The 13,849-nt window shown below is 43.4% G+C and overlaps 1 protein-coding gene across 1 annotated transcript in view; it reads left to right on the forward strand.

Moving 5' to 3' along the window:
* The window catches only part of LOC109993904 (cadherin-18), a 102,226-nt gene that overhangs the window by 65,812 nt on the left and 22,565 nt on the right, over positions 1-13,849 (forward strand). Inside the window, exon 5 of the mRNA XM_029279910.2 lies at positions 6,463-6,630. Coding sequence (XP_029135743.2) covers positions 6,463-6,630 — 168 coding nt within the window. The remainder of the gene's footprint in view (positions 1-6,462; positions 6,631-13,849) is intronic.

Here is a 13,849-nt window from a genome sequence, read left to right on the forward strand (position 1 = left end):
TTTCTGTTGTTCAAAATAATGTGACGGGATGATAATCATGTAAATCAGTAAAATGGTATATTCCCTTATGGGTTAGCATCGAGCTAATCAACTAAGATAAACATCACGGTCCATCTGTAGAAAAGTGAACCAGGAGCCATTTTCGCCCCAAATAAAACCTCATGAATGTAACTCTTTCCCTTGTAGAGATGGTGGATGACACATCGGCTCAGCAAGAGCTGAGATGGCGTACATTTAGGTAAACGCACAGCATATTCAGAAACACTGCACTTTCAAAAATGCAAATGCAACAGCTCAATACTCACTGTAAATGAAACAAACGTCCTGCAAAAAGGAAGAAAGGAAAGAAGTCAAAAACACATGTTGCAGAGGCAACCACCACCCTGAGATGGGCCTTTTGGTCCCCAAAAACAAGTTGCACGTGCACTCTTTATGATTCACATAAAAATACACAGAGGAGATTATTTGTTTTCGACTGATATGAAAAATGTCCTTTAGTGAGCCGTGCTTCATGAAAGGCGTCTGTTGGAGTAACAATCGTATCTGTTTTCATCATCGGTGTTGTTTCTGTTTCTGTGTCGTCCTTCTTGAAGCAGGTGCACCGCCTCACTGTTTGTCTCAAAAAACAAAAACACAGTCCATGAATGTCGGCGTCATAAACAGCACCAAACATCCATTCACGCTCGCTCTTCTTATCGAAGCCCTAGCTGATATCAGTCAGTCATTTCCTCTCTGCGCCCCGTCTCTGGCGGCCTTGGAGAGGTGCCGTCTCTGCCTTCATGCCCGTACGAGCACATGAATTATCAGGAGAGAAAAGGGATGGCTAACCTTGTACTTTGTCAAGTGGAGAGAATCACAGGAGAGAAGCCAAAGAGTCACACTGAGCGGGGGGTCTCATCTTTGATTTCTTACACTTTCTCTCTTGACTTCAGACGGAACACAAGCAGCTTAACATCTGCTCACAGGACGCAGGAGTATGTAAGGAGGAGTCAAAGATAACAAGGAAAAAGGTTGAATCTGAGGTGCTCAAACTTTCCATTTCAGAAGCAAAGAGGTTTTCTTTACTCACTGCCACATTCCTCATGGCGACGTTAGTGGATGCATCACTCTGGCTGTCATGGTAACCCATGTAATATTGAGCTTATGTTATCTTTATACAACATCTTCTACATTCAAAGGGAGGAGCGATCATCATGTTAGCAACCATGCAAAGTGAAAAACAAAAACAAACAAATAACAACAAAAAGCGTCACCATGTGTACAACCTATTGTTACTATACTGTCCCCATGTTTTTCTTTGTCCTGTTAGCTCATTTACTTAGTGAACATGTTTGACCTCTCAGCCGGTCATAAATGAAGCTCATCTTCACCATCAGCAGCGCCGTCTGTCACACAAGCGTTCTGTTTCCTGGAGCTCAGGTGCATCATGGACAGAACATGGAGGATCAGAGAGCTGCAGGGAGGCGGCGGCCTTATGAGGGAGGTGATCCATGGACAGTATGAGATGAAGGTTAAACTGATAGATGGACTGTGACTTGGAGCTGGAGGATTCAGACATACAATGATCATTTCCTCTCTTTAATATATCATCTTCATGACCTTCTAACACTGCATCAGAATCACCACATCAACTTGTTTCAGACTCTTGCATGTTGTTGCAGGTCGGTTGCCCTTGTCAGCCTTCATACACACACTTCCTGTTCAAGGCTGGATGTTAACGGCCCTTCTACACTTCATCTGCAGCGTGTAAGGCATGAAGGCTGAATGGCGGGGTTACAGAGGGGTTACAGGGGCCGAGGCAGTGGTGGTGTGTAAGGTCAGAGCGGGCAGGCTGGTGTGTGTGTGTGAAGCTGTGTGTGTGCTTTGGTAAGGCTGTAACTCAATGTGAACACACACACTGCAGCATCAACATCATACTGCTGTGAAAGCAGAGTGAAAGTTCAAAAGGCAGAACGACAGAAGAAGTGCGCTGAACGTATGCTCCTCACATACCGTCGATGGTGAAATGTACTCGACACAGAATTGACAGTCGCCATGTTTTCAAAGTGATTCCTCTTCTTCCACTACAATAACACATTTCACATTTCATCTTCAGAGTCTTGACTTCCTCCTCAGTCTTCATGACGTTTCCCTGCTGATGATTTCTGATGCTTGAATGTTTCCATCTTCTAATACAGTAAGATATATTATATAGTAGCAGAATGTGCAGTCTGTTTTATAAACTATCCAGACTGTCCACTGGGAGAACACATGAAGAACATCACATCTTGTATGCTACACTTCCCTCTCTTCTCCTCTCTTTCTGATATCTGTCATTGTCTCCAAGCTGCAGCCAAGGATGATCTCCTCCTCTCCTCTCTCCCCTCTGTCTCCCTCTCCTCTCTCCTTTGTCTGTGTTAGAGGGATTACAGTGAAAAACCAGTGTTCAAGTCCCGGTGCGGTCTGGCAGCTGGAGTGGTGCCCTTAAGCAAGGCACCAAACTGCTCTGGTGCGCTCCCTGCAGAGCAGCCCCACTCTGACATCTCTCCACTGATGTCCACAAAATAAAATAATCAAATCTGATTGGCCATTCCAAAACCCTTAACGATGATTGGCTACTTACCTTGTCAGAGGAGGGGCTTATCTTAAAATTAACTGTAGTGACCAATTTGAACAAAACCAATTTGTCTACGAGCGTCACTTGAAGGATTATGTTGAATAGATTTTTGCCGCCTGCTCAGCTCAAAGGAATAAACCAAGTCCATTGTTGTTCCAATTTAGATATCTCAATCTGTTTATTTACACAATTTTCAATAATGTCAACACAGGATGTAGAACAACATCCTACTGTGTCCACAAACAACAAACTAATTGGATAGGTCTAATAGGACGGGGTTAAACGCCCACAGGTTGACACGACTGGAAAACTGTTTGCTTTCATTGAATCAGCTGTCTGCTGCTCTCACCTGGAGCTTTACGCACAGCACACACACAAACAACAAAACATACACACACACAGACACACAACAAAACATACACACACACGGGAAAATAAAATGGCAGAAAATAACCCACATTTTGGCACCAACATCAACTGCAGGCTGCTAGTGTCTTACTTTGCATTTCAGTGTCCTACATTTTCATAGAGTGCAGTTCCACCTCTCAGAGCCCCAGTCCACCATGCTCTGAAAGGTCTGGCATCACCCCGGCCCAAAGTGTATTAATTATGGGACGCCCAAAAATATATCACTCTCAACCTGTTCTTTATTCACATGCACTCACCGTGTTCCAGACTGAATCTCCTGCAAACTATTTCTGATTCTTTTTCAATCCTATCCATGTTCTGAATGTTACGTCTTCTGAGTCAGAAGCGTGTGTGCAGCTTTGTGCCGCCTGGAGACAGGAGACTCAGGAGAGTGCAGCGCTTCACCCCGCCCCCCCAACACTAGCTGAATTCCTCCGGTTCCCTCTGGCCCTTTTCCCTCTCACAGGCCAGTCCCTTCCACTCATTTCAAACACTCAGAGCTTCCTTTTGTCCTCCATGTTGCTCTCACACATCCCCCTCTCTGTCACTCTGTCAGAGTGTGTGTGTGTGTGTGTGTGTGTGTGTGTGTGTGTGTGTGTGTGTGTGTGTGTGTGTGTGTGTGTGTGTGTCCTGCGTTCACTCAGGTACAGGTGCATAATGTGCGCTGCCTGTCCGGTCCAGGCTGCACGGCGTCGCTCTGCTCAGTCTAAAGGGGCTGATAAGGCCAGATGGCTCTCTGCTTTGTTGGCCTCTGAAGCGAGTAATGCAGTGGAGCAGAGCCTCCGGGCTAAACACTGTCTGCATCTCGTGTGGGAGGTGTGTGAGTGTGTGTGTGCCTGTTTGTGTGTGTGTGGACATACTGTGCTTGTTAGAACCAGTCCTGGTTCAGACCTCAGGTCCAGGTCGTTTTGAGTCTCTCAGGCTTCTTTTGGCAAAGATTGTTCCAAATGATAATTTCTCACAGAACACAGCGACATATTTAAGGGTTATTTTTGTGTGTGTGTGTGTGTGTGTGTGTGTATGTGTGTGTGTGTGTGTGTGTGTGTGTTGAGTCGGAGCAGTGTTTATATTTTTACATGTTGGAGTGTAAAGAGCAGAGAGTTCAGTGTTAGTCTCTGTTAGTTTCTGCATTTCAAGGCTTTGTTAAAAAATGTTCACACACACACACACACACACACACACACACACACACACACACACACACACACACACACACACACACACACACACACACACACAGGGATAAATGCTCCCTTATCTGTGCTGCAGAGCGAACAGCGTCTTTCTGCACTGATGTTTGAGTGTTTTAATGAGACCTTATGACATCATTTGGGGAAAATCTGCCCCTTTATGGGGAAACAGACTTGTTACAAAAAAAAGAAAAGAAAAAAAAAAAAAAAACTAATTCCGAACACTTGCGCTGATATCCACGAGCAGTTGGAGCAATAACCGTGGTAACGGCAGCACAGTGAGCCGGGGGTTAAATCAGTGTGACTGTCAGCGGCTCGACGCTTCATCCACGTGTGTGAGGAGATGATCTGAAGGAGGCTCGACAAGGCTGCACGTGTGTTTTGTTTCTTGGAGTTTCACTTCAAAGAGGAAATTTGTTTTACATCAAATCTGACTTCACAGTTTGAAAAAGTTTCCCCTTCCCTCTGAGCTCATCGTCTGATCCCGTGCAGACAGCTTCTCTCCACATTCAGACACTAAACAAAAGCAAACTGCACGGAGCAGGGCGAATTTATGGGCGTGTTTGTGCCTGAATATCTTCAGAGCTTTACGCTGAAATAAACCTTGAGACGGAGCAGATAGAGGGAGAACATGATGAGAAGCGGCTCTGATCCATTCTGAGTGAATCAGCTCCAAAGAGTTTAAACGTCAACACAGTTCAAACATACAAACAGAACTTCATATCCATGTCAACATTTAGCTTTCATGTGTTATTAAAGGTGCACTATGAAGTTTTTGGTATAGATTTGTGAAAGTTGGAGAAGTGTACAGATACTGTGCTATATGTTCATAAACTGTCCTCAGAGGAACATGTGGTCCATGTAACACTGTTTGAAGATAAAATAATACAAGAGAAGTTATGGTGGAGGGCCCGAAACAGTGAAACTGTAACTTTCCTGGTAGATTTTTAGCTCCAAACAGTGTTCCAGGGACACATTTTTAACTTTGAATAAAGTTTGTGTTTTTAGTTCAGAAAATATAGCATTGAAAAGTTTCACTTCTCCAACTTTCAAATTTCACTCCCAAATCTACATGCACCTTTAATGTACAGCATACATCATGTGATTATGAGTGTCCGTCTGTCCAGCAGAAGATCCGCTTCACTTACAATTTAAATAAACTAACAACTCCAACTAATAGTTCAAAGCATTCACACCTATTATGACTCAGCACATTGGAGTGATCGGGGCTGAGATGAGCAGTTCACAACAGGTTTCACATATTGTGGTGGATGCATTCTTTATTATTCTCATCTCAGTCCGACATACTGCAGCTGACGACTGAAGGAAGTGATGAACCCCCCCCCCCCCCCCCCCCTCTGACAGGAGTCTCTCTGTGTGGAGTCTGCATGTTCTCCTTGTGCATGTGTGGGTTCTCTCCTGGTACTCCGTCTTCCTCCCACAGTCCAAAGACATGCTCGTTAGGTTAACTGCTGACTCTAAATTGTCTGTAGGTGTGAATGTGAGTGTGGCTGGTTGTCTGTCTCTATATGTCAGCTCTGTGATTGACTGTAGACCAGTCCAGGGTGTAACTCCGTCTCTCGCCTAATGACAGCTGGGATCGGTTCCAGCCCCCCAGTGAATAGATAATAGATGGATGGACAGTAAAAAATACATAATTTCTTCTTTAAAGGTCCCATATTCTGCTTTTTCTGGTTTTATATGCTCTTTACTATGTTTTCCAAGTGTCCTGTGCATGTTTAGGCACATCTATGTGCAAAAATTCAAAGTCTGTGGAAACGTGGCTTCTCCTACGTCCTCCTGTTAGCTGTAGCATTAGCTGCATGTAACGCTTGGTTCTAGCCCCCCTCGATAAAAATGTGTCAGTGTGACGTCATTGTCAATGTGAGATCACTGATCTAAGCCCATTGGCTCGTTGTGGCAAGCCCAGCAGCTCATGTTGAAATTTCCGAGAAGCGTGCTGAGCAACTGACCAATAATGACAGAGCGGATCAGCAGACCAATCAGAGCAGACTTGGCCCATGTGGGGTCTAACAGTGGGGGCTCAGCAGAGTGCAGCTGACGGACTCAGAGCATAGAGGGAGCAAGGAGGAGCAGTACATGAAAACAGACACTTTTTTCAAACTTTAGCTTTTGTGAATGTACAAAAGTAGGTACATATATTAAATATACGAACCCCAAAAAGGGCATAATATGGGCTCTTTAAGCAAACACTGTTTTTCCTCAATAAACTGATGTACTGATATATCTGTCTCTCCTCCCCCGCAGGTATCATCCGCACTGCGGTGTCTAACATGGACCGAGAGACCAGAGACCTGTACCCCGTGGTGATCCAGGCCAAAGACATGGCGGGCTCAGTGGGGGGACTGTCTGGATCGACTACTGTCAACATCACCCTCACCGACGTCAACGACAACCCTCCCAAGTTTGTCCAGAGTGAGTGATCCCCCTCTCTCTCTCTCTCTCTCTCTCTCTCTCTATCTCTCTCTCTCTATGTTTGTGACAGCAGCAGGTGAACAGGTGTTGATGAGTCAGCTCTCTTTGAGTCTGCTGGTTTCTGGTTCAGAGCTTCAGAGCATCAGAGAGATTTATCATGACGTCAACAGTGACGTCTCTCCCTGTTACTCCACATCAACAGACATCCACTGAATGAGACCAAATATTTAAACCAGCTGCTTCTCATCCAGGTTTTCAGAAAAACAAAGCACAAAAAAAGATCAAACACTCACAACTGTGACTGTGGGGGAAAAAAAAAATGTATTTACACAATGCTCTGATACGATGATGATGATGGCCTCCTGGCACTGGCTTGTTCTTCTTCTTCTTCTTCTTGTTCTTCTTGTTCTTCTTCTTGTAATGTGGAGGCTGCTGTACCTGTTACTGAGTTCCTCATTCATCTCTTGTTGATGAAGGCCTTCCTGACAGCCAAGTGATTAATCTAAGTATACTGTCCTTTCAACAAGTTGTTTTTCTTCAGAGCTAGACAGTTAGCTTGTTAGCTAACAAATGTAAGTCCTCCAAAAAGTGACAAGGCGTACCTTTTCTCGTTATTTATTGACAGGGCTCTCAAGTTTTGAAATGAGTTCAGAGTGAGATTTTGGCTGCAGTGACAGTTTGGGTAAAAAATAAAAACTATTTATTGACAACATTTCTTAGTGCAGGGGTGGGTCTGCCCTCCCTGGTGGGAGATTGTGTGTGTGTGTGTGTGTGTGTGTGTGTGTGCGCGCGTGTGTGTGTGATTATGGTCAGTGTTGTTTATTGTAGGTGTTAGTGGCAGGTTTTGAGGCCTTCAGCACGGGGGTTGGTGACTCCCATTTGAAACACTGTGGTTCCAGGCCCGCTATTTTGACTGTCATGATTGACATAAGTGTTCCATTCAGTGCCAAGCTGTTTCTTGTTTTGGTCTTGTTGAGGCCGACCATGGAGAAAACCCTCTCTGCGTCCGCATTTGAGTGTGGGAGCACTAAAACTAATGCTGCTATCTTAAATAGCCTCCCAAACTGGCTCAAACCGGTCACCTTTGAAAAAAAGGAACTAACTATTACTCAAATGTTTTGCTTTTATTATGTCAATTAATTATGTGTCAGGTGGTGCCAAATGTTTCTTACCTTGCTCTTGGTTGAGGACATACTCCCCCAAAACTCCTCAACATTAAAGGTGGTGGGATCTTGGGGCATGGGGATCTCCATGAGTTGATACTCCAGGAACTCCTCACTCACCTTGTCCTGTTCCTGTGGCCCATGGAAAGGAAGTAGTTCCTGAAATCTAAAAGAGAGCACCATGTGAAATACCGTGGGAGGAAAAACAGGATTTGTTTTGTGACCATGATCATCATTAAACTAAACATTCTATTCAATATGTTGAAACTCTGGAAAATGTGGAAACTTTTGTCTGTCTACAAAGTATAGGACATCTTCCACCCCACACTCAGCCCTCTGCTGCACATCCACAAATTTAGCATGCTTCAGAAGGGCCTCCTTCAGGGGGAGTTTGTTGATGCTGTACTCCACAGCCCAATAGCTGCACCTCCTGAGGTGTGATGTCTCCAGCCTCAAGGAGCCTGTTGAGGGTAGCTCTGGTGGTGAAGCCAACATTCAGCTTTTCTCCTATCAGAGAGAGAAAAGAAAGAGATAAAGCACATTAAGTACAGGTAGTTTAAACAATATCTATGGGTTTTTAGACTACATATACATTTTATGCCTTTTCCATCAAATCAGAGATCTCACTCAAGTCATAACAACAATCTTCACAAAAAAGTGTATTTGTGGACAATGAGCATACAGGTTTATCGCCTTATGAGACTTGAAAGCATTACCTGGCAGTTGGTTTAGTGGGTCATTGTAGAGGATGGACTTGACGGCCCTGTAGTGCTATAGGTTTCATGAACCTCGCACACAGTTTCAAGATGAACTTCGTCATCTGCAAATATGTAGTTCATAAAAGATTTCCATGTATTACTCGAAAAAGGACATATCAGCCATTAAAAAATAGGCAGACATACTGAGCAGCAGGATAGCCCAACCATTCCATTTTACCTCTCCATGGAGCAGGAAGATGGAGGACTTTTCTCTCTGGAGGAGAAGGTTCAGTGTGGAGAACATTGGCAGCGTTGCTTGGAAGAAAAGGAGATAGACTTCTGTCAGGGGGTTGGAAAATGCATCCACCAGCCTTCTAAACCTTGCTTATTTCTCATCTGTAAATAAAAAAAGGTTGTGCTTAAAAGTAAATATTTAGTTTCATGTAATGCACTTGTACCGTATTTTCCGCACTATAAGGCGCACTTAAAAGCCTTTAATTTTCTCAAAAAACGACAGTGCGCCTTATAATCCGGAGCGCCTTATATATGGATCAATTGGTTAATTGGTTGATCCATACTGGTTGTACACGGCGCTCAGCGACACTGACTCGGATAATGACGAGAGGGAGCCGGGCATGTTGGATGCCGTACTCGCCCAACTGTTCAATTCGGACACTGAAGAAGAAGAATTCGAGGGATTCGTGGACGGGGAATGAACTGAAAAAGTGAGCTTTACGTGTTATACGTAACTGAACAATGTTGAGTTATGCACTAACGCAGGGGTGCCCAACCTTTTTTGAACCAAGATCTATTTTTAAAGTTACCAGTCTGCCGAGATCTACCAGTCCACATAGTGAGCCATAGCCTTTACCAACAGCCTACAAACGCATTTAATACTCACACAACAAACAGAAAACAATAAATGAGAGTTCTGTAAAAAATAATGCAGACTACAGACTACAGCAGGCTGCTGTGAGATGATTTTGCTTTTGTTAAATTAGCTGCAGACACGTTGAGAGTGAACGGAGTAAAGTCCAACCGACCGTTTGACCGGATCACGTGTGTTCCCACCTCGGTCCGTACGGATCACGGATCAACTGTGTGCTGTAGCACTAAAAGTAAAAGTGTGCGTGTGCGTTTGCGCTGTTTGTTGGTGTGTCTCATCCCCCGCGATGCTCACAGTCATGACAGCAGAGAGGAGCAGAGAAAAGTAGCTGCAGCTTCATCAAATGCGCTTAATACTCGTAGCATAGTTTCTATATATGACTTTTTGGTAAAACATTTACCCCCCCGGTTTTACCTGCACGTCATTGCGCATGCCTGCACTCTCTCTTGCGCGCGCTCTCTCTCTCTCTCTCTATCTCCGCCGCTCGCTCTCTCATGCACGCAGCAATTTCATGAATAAATGAAAAATTAAATACACACAGGTCGGAAGTATACTTGGGCTCCCAACACAGGTATCGTGTGTGGGAAACAGTGCAATAAGATGAAATTGAAATCTCTTTTCTATTTTACAATTGTATTTTATATTGACAAAACATCTCGCGATCGACTGAGAATCAGTCAGCGATCTACCTGTCGATCACGATCGACTGTTCGGGCACCCCTGCACTAACGTTTGAATTAGCGGTATCAGACTGTGTTTCTTTTACGTGTTTACAACTGAACAAGGCTGGGAGATATTGTGAATATGCACATTAACGTTTGAACAACGTTGAGTTATTGTGAATGCACTACGTATAAAACTACGTTTTGAGAGTTAAGAGAAACGTCAAAGAAATAATTTATTATTTGGGGAAATCGTCTTATGTACTTTTGTTTTTGTAGTTTTATACGTTACGTTTTATACGTATTTATATTTATATATTCACAATATCTCCCAGCCTTGTTCAGTTGTAAACACGTTCTATTCTATGCGCCTTATAATCCGGTGCGCCCTATATATGAAAACAGTTCTAAAATAGGCCATTCATTGAAGGTGCGCCTTATAATCCGGTGCGCCCTATATATGAAAACAGTTCTAAAATAGGCCATTCATTGAAGGTGCGCCTTATAGTGCGGAAAATACGGTACTACTGTCAATTAAATAAGCAACCTACTTAAAGACTTAAAATAGCTGGTAAGTGGTCCATACTGCCGCAGAATTTGAGTAATACACCTTAACCATCGCACTGAAATGTGTAGCAGCATTTCCATGTACTCGCTCCCATGGAAGTCACAAAATTCTGTAAAATATATATAACATCAATAGCAAACAAATAAAAAATGTCTGAATTTTGTTGTATAACACTAGAGCTGGTTGAATCACAAACCTGCCAGGTAACCTTTACGGTTGGTGCTGCCCTTAAACCAGTACCCAACATCCACAGTCAGATCCTCTGGATCAAATCCGGATATCTGCAAAACATGAAATCAAAGATTTATTACAACACTATACAGCAATCTTTTTTACTTGGCATTGGGCTTAACAGATTGGTAATATAAAATGTACATGTTTGAACTTACTTCCAAAAACCTCTGCCCTGCGTGTTTGGCAGTGTTGTGAATAACATGGCAGGGGCATCCATGTATGTAAATACTGTCATTTTCCCTCAGCATTCTGGCTGCAATTGAATTTTTGGCCCCTGTATTTACAGGTGCATTGTCGATTGAGAGACCTACACAATTTCTCCAAGGGATGTTACTTTCTTGCAAGGTGTCATTAATTTTTTGATAAATCACTTCAGCTGTGCCACAGCTCCGCCCACTGGTGGTGCACATATCCAGGAATCTGTGCACAACTTTGGTGGTGTCAAATATCCTCACAGTGAGGGGATTCATCTTCTCTAGACCTGCAACAATAAGGTGCATAACTAAACCTACATGTTGGGAAATTTTATGAGTGTACGTGTAGAAATGGAAACAAACACACAATTTACTGATAGTTGTTAAACTCATACCTGTATCATTTGAGCCATCTGTGACAAGTGTGAAGGGATTCTCTCTCATCTTCATCACCAATTCCTTCCTAAAATGTGGTGCCACTGCTTCATTAATGATGCACGTTGTCTTGGTGCTGGCACTCTTGAAGTTCTGAGCCGTGGGGGAGTCTTTAAAACATTCCTTGTACAAAGGACTGAAATGGTCTGCAACTGCAAATGGTACATTGTGCTGCACTATTGCAACTGCAACCTTCACCCCAGCTCTCCTGGTCTGCGACAGAAACAATTGATTAAATAACTGGTAATATAGTATATGGTAATATAATCAACAATTTGAAGGAAAATGCAATACATCAAACATTGCCACCAGTCTTTTGTTTTTCCTGTGCTATACCTTGGCCTCTTGTACACTCATGCCTCCAACAGAAGGTGCTGGAGTATAGAACTGTGCAACACTGCTGGCTGAGTTTAGAGCCTGTTCTTTGGTTCGATGTCCCTTGCCTTCTACATGCCTGCTTATGTCCCTCACGCCTTGATGGGCACAGGAGTTCTCTTGCCTGCAGATAGAGCACCAGTAGTAGGAGCTGGTAGTTCCCATTGTGATGAATGGCCATTGGGTTGACCATTCTTTCTTAAAGGAACACCTATAGGTGGCCGCTCCACATACTCCTCTCTTTTTCCCTTTTTCCAGTGGCTTCTCCACTGTCTCCTCTATGGTGTCCTCCACCATCTCTTCCACTGACTCTTCCCCTACTGACACCCTAGCTGTCTCTTCCACTGCCTCATCCATCATTTTTTCCACTGCCTCCTCCACAGTCTCCTCTACTGCCTCATTTACTGCCTCCATTATTGCCTTCTCCACAGTCTCCTCCTCTGACCTGGCAACCTTTTTAGGGAGCTGACCCTTCAGAGCGAAGCATGAAAGAATGCTCATTTGCCTCTTCCCTGACGTCTTTGTAACAGACAAATGGAATTATTAATACTATGCATGGCCAGGATATAAAATATAATGAAATATTATGATTAAAAGTGGCCTACTGCATCTGCACAAAAATGGTCCAGCCTATTTCAAAATATGACTAGTCCAGGGCCCGTATTCACAAAGAATCTTTAGGCACATGAGTGACTTACAAAAACATCCAAATGGCAAGGGAATAATTGTGCTTCTGTTTCAATAGCCCATGTCAGCAACAACAATTAGATAGCATACTCAACATAGCCTATTCAATGATTAAATGAAATTACTTTTATGCAAAGTGTCAGCATACGAATGCATGTAGAAGTAGCCTACTGCAAAGATGGACATACTGAATCAATCCGAGGGTCTAGTGCACGGGTAGGCAACATGTGACCCTTTAAGTCTATTCTAGTGGCTCCCTGGCTTTGTTGAAAAATGGAAATCAATAAAACATTTTTATAAATAATTTTATTCAGTCATCAAGCTTCAAGCTATACTTGAAGCATAGCATATGGGCTATATGTGTCTGTATAGCCTAGTCTGTATTTTCATGATGACAATTGAAAATACAGTACAGCCAACAGGAGCATATGCCGAGAATGACATACAATGGCAGATTAATAAAGACAGAAATGTGTCAACTATTTGTGTTTAAATGTTTCCAATACCGTTGCGGCCCCAAACTTGATTTTTTTATTTACTATTTCTGGTCAAAAAAATTGCATTTTAGACCCCTGGTCTAGTGTATTCTGTCTATTTCATTGAAGCAACGCGCCTAACAGGTTATGTATTTAATCAGTCGTGCTTCACACCACTGATGTGCACCGACATCGACCTGTCACTCATCAGCCCATCACGGAGCGAAGTGAATGAGAGCAAGCTCGTGCACGAGCCCATCTTAAGTTGGTATTTATTATCCTTGCTAGAAGTTGGTCTCAGCGGCTTTGTGAATTACTTTTAAGAAAAAAAGAAAAAAAGAGAAAAGCTTTGTGAATACGGGTCCTGATCTAGGACTGAAAAACAGAATAGCCGCTGAAATTAGCAAGGATTCAACTGGCTGGCTAGTTCATACACTCTGGTCAAACTCTTAGCTAATATTACTGATTACCAGCTGACTGGTCACAATATTCCCCAACATACAGAAATCAAATGATGAGATGACTTACTGTAATAATACGATATGGTCCTCTTCTCCATAGATAATGGTCCTCTCCCACGTCTATCAGTCTGTACTTCAGCGAGCGTCTGAATCAGTGTCAATTGTCGTCTTCTCTAGCTACTTCAACGAGCGTGTGAATCAATGTGTCATTGGCGTCTTCTTTGTAATCAGAATGTAGCGTTGTTGTAGCAGGAATATCGGCGGCTGTGGCTAAAGGGCAGACACACAGGGTGGCTGTGGCTCAATTTGTAGAGTCGTCACCTCTCAACCGGAAGGTCGAGGGTTCGATCCCCAGCTGACCAAATGTCCGATGTGTCCTT

Source organism: Labrus bergylta, chromosome 4 (assembly GCF_963930695.1).
Source record: "Labrus bergylta chromosome 4, fLabBer1.1, whole genome shotgun sequence".
Taxonomy (NCBI): domain Eukaryota; kingdom Metazoa; phylum Chordata; class Actinopteri; order Labriformes; family Labridae; genus Labrus; species Labrus bergylta.